Here is an 11517-nt window from a genome sequence, read left to right as displayed (position 1 = left end):
TACAAAGTGGTTGCTAAGGTGCTCGCCAACAGATTGAAAGTTGTTCTGGATAAATGCATATCTGAGAATCAATCCGCTTTTGTTCCAGGGCGTTCTATTCTTGACAATGCAATGGCTGCCATCGAGCTAGTCCACTACATGAAATCTAAAACGTGTGGCCGAGTTGGTGAAGTGGCTCTCAAGCTAGATATTAGCAAAGCATATGACAGAATAGATTGGGACTACTTTAGGGACGTCCTCTCAGCTATGGGTTTTTCTCATAAATGGATATCTTGGATTATGCTATGTGTGGAAACTGTTGATTATTCGGTGATTATTAACGGCAACGTAGTAGGGACAATTGTTCCAGGCCGAGGTTTGCGCCAAGGAGACCCTCTCTCACCTTACTTATTTATCATTTGTGCTGAAGGTTTATCAGCATTGATCAGAAAAGCAGAAACTAGAGGGGACATACATGGAGTTAAAATTTGTAGAAATGCTCCTATTATCTCTCATCTTCTCTTCGCAGATGACTGTTTTATGTTTTTTAAAGCATCTGACCATGAGGCGTTGGCTATGAAGAACATTCTTGCTACATATGAAGAGGCCTCCGGTCAATCCATCAATTTGCAAAAATCAGAATTCTATTGTAGCTGTAATGTTGCTGCTTCTGTTAAAGACTCTGTTGCATCCATCTTAGGAGTCCAACAAGTATTAGGAACTGGTAAATATCTTGGGCTACCGTCGATGGTGGGTAGGAGTAGAAAATCCACTTTCAAGTTTATCAAAGACAGGATTTGGAAAAAAATAACTTCTTGGAGCAGTAAATGTTTATCTCAAGCAGGCAGAGAGATTTTAATCAAATCGGTCCTACAATCAATCCCGTCCTATGTTATGAGCATATTTCTAATTCCATCCTCCCTTTGTGATGAGATTGAGAAGATGATGAACTCGTTTTGGTGGGGACATAACAAGGAGCAGTCTAAAGGTATTCATTGGCTATCTTGGGATCGTTTGTCAATGCCCAAGAATGTGGGTGGCTTGGGGTTTAAAAGCATTAGTGCTTTTAATTATGCAATGCTTGGAAAACAAGCCTGGAAATTCATGACTAATTTAGGTAGTTTAATCACTCGTCTTTTCAAAGCTAGATACTTTCCTAGAAGTGATTTTCTTCAGTCTAGCATTGGTCACAACCAGAGTTATGTTTGGCGAAGTATTTGGAGTGCAAAGTTCATTGTTCGTGATGGTCACAAGTGGAGCATTGGGTCAGGACACAATATTTCTATATGGGACCAACAATGGCTTGTTAATGGTGCTGTGATTTCTAAGCCACCGAACTTGGCAGAGGAACTTCACCAGCTGAATGTTTCAGACTTGTTTGGTGATGATGGTAAGCATTGGGATGTTAATTTAGTGAATTCCTTGTTTGATGCCTCAGTTGCAGATATGGTGTTGAGAACCCCTCTTTTCAATTTCGTTAATCATGATAAGATAATTTGGAGACATGAAAAGGATGGAACATATTCCGTCAAGAGTGCTTATCGACAATGCGTTGAGAATATCCTTGATACAACTCATCTTCAAGTTTCTGGCAACTGGAGTTTTCTTTGGAAAGCTAGAATCCCTCCTAAAATTAAAAATTTCATTTGGCGTCTGTGTAGAAATTGTGTTCCAACTAGAGCTCGCCTTAACCAAAAGGGTGTTAATTGCTCTGATATGTGTGTGCTATGTAACGAATTAGTTGAGGATAGTAAACATCTTTTTTTCTATTGCAGGAATTGCATTCAAATTTGGCAGAGGTGTGGGTTGTGGCATCAAGTTCAACATTTCTTAAACACTACTACAAGTGTATCAGGATGTGTGCTTGAACTAGCACAACATATGGCAGCATACCACTTTTCACTCTTCTCGGTTTTGCTTTGGAGTATTTGGCAACATAGGAACAATAAATTGTGGAGAAATGAAGTAGAATCAGTCAATGTTGTGTGTGATCGTGGCATTAATCTCTTAACAGGTTGGAACCAAGCACAAGAAATGAAACAAAAGCAAAGTAGAATTCAACCAACTATAGCGGGTACTAGGTGGTCCAAACCATCTATTGGAAGGTACAAATGCAATATAGATGCATCATTCTCCACTATTCTCAACAAAGTGGGTATAGGAGTATGCGTTAGAGATGATCAAGGAAGTTTTGTACTTGCTAAGACAGAATGGTTCTCTCCAATTATGAATGTGGACATTGGTGAGGCATTGAGATTGTTGCATGTCATGAAATGGATTCAAGATTTACAACTGGAGCATGTAGATTTCGAGCTTGACTCACAAATTGTTGTAACTAAATTTCATAGTAAGAATAGAGACGAGTCTGAGCTTGGTGATATTATTAAGGACTGTAAGACCATGTTTAACACACATTTTAGAAACTCTCGGGTTGAGTATATTAGGAGACAAACCAATGAGGTCGCTCATGTATTAGCAAGAGAGGTCACATCCTTAGCTAGTTTCCACATTTTCATTGATGTTCCCCTTTATATTCGTGATATTATTATGAATGAAATGGAGTATATACTTTAAGTTCAAAAAAAACTAGAGTGTGTTTAGATGTATTTGAAAATGGTTAGGATTGGAGAGACTATAATGTCTTTTGTGGATGGTATCTCATGGATGCCTTCTTAGAAACATGAGAGGAGACGCTAACGTAGGTAAGGTTCCACGTTTACATAACACGATTGTAACAAGGGACTGACCAATCAAAGATAAAACGAGGTCCGACTTTAACATCGTATATATAATATAATCCACGTTTACTTACATATTTATTTACAATTCAAATCACAAAAATCAAATAAGATATTATAAATGACTTCATTGTTTTATCTCTGATCTCTTGGACGGTTTGATTTTCAATAAATCTTTAATTTAATCTCTTTCATGTTTTATGTGTTTAGTATATTTTGATTTGATAGCATTTGTTGTTGTAAAGAAATGACAAAAAACATAGTAATTTTCATTTAGTAGTATAATGTGTCGTGTTATATTTGTTGTTAGTTAATTGCGTTTAGATCCGTCAAGAACGCTGGTTTTTGTGTTCTTTTCCTCTTTGTTTGGATTTGTCATCATGGGACTTGTTCGAACCCCAAAACATAGCACAAGCACTCTTCTTCCATCCAAATCATCATTTACCACCCCCACTTCTCATACCATGAAGTCAGTACCTCTCTCTCTCTCTCTCTCTCTAAACTTTTTTCTTTCTTTCTTTGAATTCAGTTATCTATGATTTGTCTTTCAACTTTTTTTTTTTTATTGGAACACATGTTTAATTTGAAGATTTTGTTTTGATTCCTTAATTACATCACCTTTTTATAAACATTACTTTTAGTTCTATATAACAAGTTTATGTTTTTTTCCAACTTCATGGATTATAATAATGAATATAAACTATATATACCATTTGTAGTAATTTCTAGTACAAGATGCATTAGACTAGAGAATTTACCAATGGGTTTTAGAACATTTTTTCTCCTTTAAATAATGATATCAAATCTTAATTAATAGAAAAACTATAGGCTAACATGCTCATGAAGTGCCTGTTTGAAATTACGGTGAGTTTGATGAAATCATGATGATACTGTGATTTTGTCGAAGCTCAAAAGTCTACTTTTTGTCAAAATTACAATTATACACCATGATTTTGTCAAACTCACCGTCAATTCAAGCAGGCATGAAATTGGAGTAAATTTACTCAGAAAATGAGGTCACCTAATTTTGTATGATCTTTGCATTTTACTTCTTTACATTCCTTTTGATCATATACAAGGAATTGTGGCTATGGTCTAACCATGATATATGATTTTCCACAGAACAACAATACAGATTTATGGCGTATCTCTTTCGCTCATTCTTATCAACCTAGCCGCTATAATGGAGCGGGCAGATGAAAATCTTCTTCCAGCAGTCTACAAAGAAGTTAGTGAAACATTCAATGCAGGACCGTCTGATTTAGGTTACCTCACATTCATAAGGAACTTTGTTCAAGGAATATCATCTCCACTAGCTGGTATACTTGTTCTTAGCTATGATAGACCAACAATTCTTGCTATGGGAACTTTCTGCTGGGCTTTATCCACTGCTGCTGTTAGCGGTTGCAACGATTTTATGCAGGTTGCGTTTTGGAGAGCGATAAATGGATTTGGTTTGGCGATTGTGATTCCAGCATTGCAGTCTTTCATTGCTGATAGCTATAAAGAAGGTGTGAGAGGAGCTGGATTTGGACTACTAAGCTTTATTGGTACTGTTGGTGGAATTGGAGGTGGCGTTATGGCTACCGTCATGGCTGGTCAGACGTTTTGGGGAATACAAGGATGGAGATGTGCCTTTGTTTTGATGGCAAGTTTGAGTGCATTCATTGGATTCCTTGTTTTGCTATATGTCGATGATCCAAGAAAAAGAATTTCCGCCACTCAAAATGCTAGCGATAGCTCAGAAAAGTAAGAAATAACACTCTTTACATCACAACATTGTGAAATTTAGGGAAACAGACAGATTCCTTGCAGTTAGGGATTTCCTATATTCAAGTAGTCAGAGTTCAACACCGTCCAATAAAGGCTTAGATTTCTTGCAAGATTGGACAGTGTTGAGCTGATGACCGTGAATGTAGGATTTTGCTAACTATTTGACCGAGATCTTCTTGCAGACTCAATTTTACTGCAGGAAATCCATTTCCCTAAACTTCGAATCCCGGATCCGCTATCCTATATTCACATGGTCATCCGCTCAACACCGTATATGTTAAAGGCTCAAGTTTTGTGCAAGATCGGACAGTACCGAGCTGATGACCTCTTAAATAAATGCATCCAAACTGTCATATTGTTTACATCCTCGTGATTAACTGTCAAATAACTGAATACTTTGTATATCTTTGATTAGCAACTGTTGGTAAATCAGCTTTGTGTGTCAGCAGGGATGATTTGATCTATAATGGAAATGCTAGTGTGACATCAATTTGGAGGTACTCTTGGGCAGCCACTAAATCTGTGATCAAAGTGCCAACATTTCAAATAATTGTCTTACAAGGCATTGTCGGGTCATTACCATGGACTGCCATGGTGTTCTTCACAATGTGGTTCGAACTAATTGGTGAGCATGAAACCTTCTTCTGTACATTAACAAACTAATGCAAACATTGGAACCAAGTATTGGAAATGGTGCAATAACATATGATTCTAAAATGTGTCCTAATATGAATCCTTTTATCTACTTGCTTGATACAATGAATTTTGATCACTATGCAGGTTTTGATAATAACACTGCAGCAACTCTCCTCAGTCTTTTTGCTGTTGGGTGTGCTATCGGCTCATTCGTAGGAGGATCAATAGCTGATCGATTGTCACAAACCTATCCATATTCAGCTCGGATTATGTGTGCGCAATTTAGTGCCTTTATGGGCATTCCATTCTCATGGTTTCTTCTTAGGATCATACCTCAATCAGTAACTAGTTTTTTTACATTTGCGGTCACACTCTTTTTTATGGGACTCACTATAAGCTGGAATGGTACGGCTGCTAATGCACCGATGTTCGCTGAGGTTGTCCCAGTCAAACACAGAACAATGATTTATGCATTCGATAGAGCTTTTGAAGGCTCATTCTCTTCTGTTGCAGCTCCTTTGGTTGGCATTCTTGCAGAGAAAATGTTCGGCTACAATTCAAAATCTGTTGATCCTCTCAAAGGGTCTCCGGCAGAGGCACTTGCCTTGTCAAAGGGACTTCTTTCAATGATGGCAATTCCATTTGGACTGTGTTGCTTGTGCTACACACCATTGTATTATATATTTAAGAAGGACCGTGAAAATGCTAGAATGCAAGCCTTGAAAGAAGAGGAGATGATGTGAGACGCTAACTAAGAACGGTAGTTCGTTTGAATGGAGCCCTCTTAACTCTATCTGCTTGTGACTTGGGTATATATGGAATTCAAATCTTCGGCAGTATTCACGAAAGTATGAAACGTTGCAACAGATCTTCAAAAATGGCCTCATTTTCTTTTATTTGAAGTGTCTATGGGTTCCATTATGAGACGAGGCTAACAAATGAACTCGTTTTGAGCGATTGCTTATACTTGAGGCGGCATATGTGACCAAACTGATCAGACCTATTTAATAGCAAACATTTCACACAGATAAATTACACCAACCTCCTCTAAGATCTAATTAAACATCATAAACACTGTCTAGTTTTAAGATTGACACTACCCTCCCTTGGTTTTACATTGGAAGGACACACTTCTCCCTTGTACCTTAACACTGTTATTCTTCTGTTAAAAGAACAACAAAATTCTCATGAGTCCCATACTTACTCTCACATTAAGCCAAATTGGCTGCTGCATGACAGTATGTGTATATCACATTAATTAATTTGGTGTTTTGTTTTCTGTGTGTTTTGTCTTTTGCATTTTAAAGAAGTTGATTTGGTTTTCGTATTGATGTCACCAGAATTTCATGTTATGGTCATACTTCAACTGTTTCATTGTCATATTATAAAACTATAAAAGGATTGTAAACTCATATATATATATATCAAATTGATTTCTGTCATTGTTACCATCAGAGCAAGGGAGAAAAAGAGGTTTAAAATTGTTCCATAGGGAGAATATGAAGAAGACAAGATAACTCAAGTGACTTCTGTTTCCTTTCACTAAAATGAGGGGAACTGATTGATGAATGTTATGGTCATACAAATATTTGGCAAACATCATTTTACTTTCTGTCGTTGGAAAACACTAATATACACATCAAGTGATAAATTTGTATTTTTGTATCAATTCCACAGTAAAATCTCAATGTTACTTTAGCACATTAGAATAACAACAATTAATCACTTTCAAAAAGCAGACTACCACGGGAAGAAAATTCATTGTATTTAACCTTGTGAAATACTTGAAAGCTTGATGATTCTCGGTTTTAAGTACTTGAAAGCGCAAAGTTTATAAATGAAAAGCTTGAAGATTATTAACTATTCTACAAAAGTGAATTTCTTTTAAAAAATAAACAGCTAACAGAGTTGCACATTGTTTTGTATAGTCATTACATCGCTAAACATTTCGGAATCAGAAACCAAGTCATGAGTCTAGCAGGCTCTTATGTTTTTGCTTATTAGCTTTTCAAACAGAATGGAAGTTTCCATGCATTCAGAGAGTATGTTTTAGATTTGGGAATGAAAGGAATAGACAAGAATCAACATAAAATGCAAAGAGATGACACAAATATTGACCACTGAACCCATTTTCTGATTGTTTAGAATAGTACGTCAACATTCCATAAAGCACATAAGTTACATTAACATTCCACTTGTTTCGCTTTTAGATGCGTTTGGTGGTCTATGGAACTATCCTGATGCTCCACCAAGAAAAATAAAATACTGACGAAAATAAAATCCAATTTTTTTAAATCAATTTTACAAACCACGGGCCATCAAAGCATTGATAATATATTTCAAAAGGGGCTTGGAAGTTGTCGAGCATGGTTTACATACAGCGTGGGAAGAAGGTTTGTCCCACATACCCACCAGCCATTGCCCTCCTCACATTAGATTCAAACATCTTTGGGTTTTCTCTCAACACAGCAGCTGCATCATGATTCAGGGGATCCTCGTAATTTGGCTCCTGCATATAATTAGAAGATTAGAGCTTATTTCAAGTATCAAAACCCCAATTCGTAAAAAAACAGAGCCATACCGTGAAGAGGTGAAACAAGCCATAGATGACAGTGTTTATATTAAGGACAGGTTTCCAGTCTTCTCTTAAGATGTTGAGACAAACATTTCCTTCCAAGTCAATATTTGGATGGTAGACCTACATATTGTAGGAATAAATTTATTATTGCATTGAAACAGAATATGAAAGCAAGGCAGATACCGAAAAGCATGAATTATAGTTAAATATATAATGAAGTCGATCCTACCTTTGTCTTGCACTTCACCTTGGGTGCTTCATGTGGATAGATGGGAGACACATTGAAGGAAAACAAAAATGTGCCCCCTCTGTGACAAAAAACACAACATAATGGTGATTAATGAAATTTTGAGGTTGAGGGTATAGAACCTATCAGATTATAGGGACATCAATGCCTTAAACAAGACTTAATTATAAAGTTAGGCTACAAGTAGAAACTAACGAACAGATAAAGTGGATACTTCCTTACAGGTAATATCCATCATCAGGTCGAATCAAAACTTCGAAGTTCATGAGGTCATCTTTTCCATTGGGGAATTGCATGGTGCAAGATTTTGGTAGATTCAGCTCACTTATATCTGAAAGATGTAACAACCACTGTCAAAAAGACTTGTATAACAAAATAAAGTAGCAAAAACTATTGTCTCGAACAAGTGAACAACTAAAAACACTTATCATAAAGAAATGTCTCAGAGCAGCAACTAAAAACACTTATCATAGTCCAACAAGTGAACCTACAACTCTTTACAGGATAGCAGTCCACATGTCTGCCAGGATATTAATATACTCTGTATCAAGCTGGCTAATGTTCCGAAGAATTTCAATATTAACGAATACATTGTTTCAGTATTAAAGAAAATCATCTAACAACAAAACCTCTCTGGTTGCCGTCCTCCTCAGAGCCTACTGTAGATTTTCACAGAAAATGATGCAACCCTAACGAATAAATCTCCTAGATTCTTACTACCAAAATCTCAAGGTTTTGCACTCTCTTATCTCTAACCCAATTCTTTTTGTAACTTGTCCAAAAAACGAATAAAATAAGATCCGTCTACCTTTGTATTACTTTAACCATTTGATGCAATGTTATTAAAGAGTGATAGTGGTAAGCCTAAAGTCCACCATAAAAGTATGGCAGATGACATTGCAGCCTATAGCTATAGCAGAAGCATGGAGTTTTTCATATAAGTATATAATATATACACACAAACTGCAGAATTAACCAAACAGAAAAAAACTAATAACCTTTCAAGAACAATAAACTAGAAACATATTGCAATAAATTAAATTCACTGGAAGCATCATATTATTAGCAGCTCTTGAATCAATGAACAATGAGGACAGAATCACAAAGAAAGATATATATATATATATATATATATATATATATATATATATATATATATATATATATATATATATATATATATATATATATATATATATATATAGGGCAAAGCTGAGAAGGAAATAGAGAGGGATAAACAGCAATTAAGACTCGAAGAATAGGAAATTGATGAAAAAGAAAGGAGGAAGAGAATGAGTCGGTAATTAAAGATCCGCAGTTTGCTACATTAACAAGAGATGGTTGGGGGGGCGGGGCGGGGCAGGTGAGTTTGAGCCCTTGAAGTAAGAGTACAAGCATGCAATGAGAATTAACAGCGACAATGTGCAAGAGTAGGTGCAGAGATGTGGGTTTGATAAGTCATTAGGCTTTTCGGGTCGGCAGGGTTTAAAATAGGGTCACCGATGCCCATCTACTTCCATTTCCCTAGATGATTTAGCCACTATTCCCCCATGGCTCCAAGACCTGCCAGAGAGTCCATCATAGGCCACAATGTGAAAAGCCACCACACCATAGCCATCAGTGCCCGTGGTGTTTTGTTAGAAACGCACCATGCCTTACTGCCATGGTAACACCATGGCGACCATTTGTCAAAACAGCTGAGATATTTCATCCTGTATCAACTAAAAATCTAGGGTATGCAAAGTATCAAACCGAAAAATATATCTTCTAGCTTTCACTCCTGTCCCCGTCATCTCCAGTCACACCCAAAGGCATAACCAAGCCCCCACAAAATTCCTACTCTGGCAACTACATATTAGCACTAAACCTTTATCTTTCCCGTTTCCCTCTCGGTTTCCCTTTTGGCCATGGATAGGGATAAGTGCCACACAAATTTAACAGGATGAAACAAACAAAAAAGAAACAATTCAATAAAAAGAAGAAAACCTTTGTGAAGACGCAACTCGCCAGCACTTTGTTTCTTAACAGGTACTCCATTACTAGCATTTTCTGCAAGTTCTCTTTGCTTTTCCTTTACTTTAAATAGTTTAATCATATTCCTGCAAAAAAGAACATCAACTCCACATTAGAACACTACATCACAGACAACAAAATTGTCCAAACAAAAAAAAAAAATCCATTCAATAAAAATAACAAACAAGTTAACAAAAATCATAGAAAAAGACCAATAAAACACACTATCTTCCCTATTCCAACCAAAAAACTGTACCTTATTCTAAATAACTTATTTGTTATGCAGCAACAAATAAATTCACAAGCTTAATAGAAAAACAAGGTACTTGATATATTGAACTTAACCCTAAACTACCAAAATCACAGTTTTATCCCTGTTGAAGAATAATGATATAAAAAGAATAAGATCGCGTAAAAAATAGTTAGGTCACAGTGATTAAACAAAGAACAGCGCGATCTAATAGAGAGAAAATAAAAAGGTAAATCTATGGTTGAATCATCAATCGTATAAACTGAACGCGTACAGAGAAAAACAAAGGAATTATTCTAGAGAGTTCGTTTTAAAATAAAAATAAAAATAAAAATAAAATTGAATTAGATTTATTATGGATAAAGTTGTTAATTAATTAAAGAGAAAGAAAAAGAAGAAACCCTAGAAAAGGAAAGGGATCGAGAAAACGAACCTGGGTTAGGGTGTGTTGGGAAGAAGGAAGAAAGATAAATAAACAAAGTGAGAGATTATTTCACAGCTCAGCTATGGAATGGATCCTTCACAAACCTTTTTAACTCTATTCTCTTCTCCAATCTCCAATATATATATATTTTCACCTTATTAGTAGTAGTATCTTTTTTAACAGAAAAAAAAAAAAAAAACAACAACAAATCAATTAAATTAATTTTTAAATTATGGATATCTATCTGTCAAAAAAGTAAAAATCATAGATATCTTTTCCGATTTAATTTCAATTTTTTTTTTTAATAAATCTATTTTAGTTTCTTTAGAACTATAAAAATATATTAAATCATTTTTAAATTATTATTAACTCATTAGTTTAGTTTTTAAATATCATTAAAAATATGAGAGAATGATATATAGTTTAAAGACTGAATTATGGGTTAAGGAATAGGAGGTTTGTGGTTTAAGTTCTCATAAGTAGAAAAAAATTAACATAACAATTAACATATTAACAATATATCATTAAAAAAATTAGAAATTTGTTCTTAAAATAAGTATGACGTGTATTAGATTTTTAGTTTAAAAATAGATTTAATTATATATTTGATCTCTTATCTTTATTTGGTCTCTTATCTTTCGCACTACTGTAACTTCTCTTTCTGCAGCCAAATTAAAAATTGATCACACATTGATTGATTCTCAAGCCATAAATCTCTCCAAAAATATGTATTTTTCAAGTGTAACCACATTTTTTCCAAAATTTTCAATCTCATGCAATGAATTTGGTTTTTCAAAAACTATGTAATTTTCAAGTCATGCTTGTTAGATAATAAAATAATAGACTATGTTATTGGGCCTATTAGTTTAGAGTCCATTA

General features: G+C 35.2%; 2 protein-coding genes across 3 annotated transcripts; one reads left to right on the top strand and one right to left on the bottom strand.

Annotated features, from left to right (window-relative positions):
- Nucleotides 1-2572: 2572 nt before the first annotated feature.
- On the top strand, nt 2573-6411 carry LOC123909412 (uncharacterized MFS-type transporter YfnC). 2 transcript variants are annotated; one of them, XM_045960246.1, is made up of 4 exons: nt 2573-3186; nt 3840-4466; nt 4940-5115; nt 5271-6411. In XM_045960246.1, exons 1-4 carry the CDS (start codon nt 3098-3100, stop codon nt 5867-5869), a joined length of 1491 nt encoding a protein of 496 aa, XP_045816202.1. In that variant the 5' UTR covers nt 2573-3097; the 3' UTR covers nt 5870-6411. The 2 variants fall into 2 exon arrangements, with proteins under 2 accessions (XP_045816202.1, XP_045816201.1); XM_045960245.1 differs by having other exon boundaries at nt 2631-3186; nt 4937-5115.
- Nucleotides 6412-7239: 828 nt separating this feature from the next.
- On the bottom strand, nt 7240-10793 carry LOC123909617 (NEDD8-conjugating enzyme Ubc12). The gene is made up of 6 exons (XM_045960488.1): nt 10648-10793; nt 9938-10050; nt 8174-8282; nt 7934-8012; nt 7708-7824; nt 7240-7635 (listed from the first exon to the last, which is right to left on the bottom strand). The coding sequence occupies exons 2-6, from the start codon at nt 10044-10046 to the stop codon at nt 7498-7500; spliced, it is 552 nt and encodes a 183-aa protein (XP_045816444.1). The 5' UTR covers nt 10047-10050; nt 10648-10793; the 3' UTR covers nt 7240-7497.
- Nucleotides 10794-11517: the final 724 nt, after the last annotated feature.

Source organism: Trifolium pratense, linkage group LG2 (genome assembly GCF_020283565.1).
Source record: "Trifolium pratense cultivar HEN17-A07 linkage group LG2, ARS_RC_1.1, whole genome shotgun sequence".
Taxonomy (NCBI): domain Eukaryota; kingdom Viridiplantae; phylum Streptophyta; class Magnoliopsida; order Fabales; family Fabaceae; genus Trifolium; species Trifolium pratense.
This window is presented reverse-complemented; position numbering and strand designations above follow the sequence as displayed.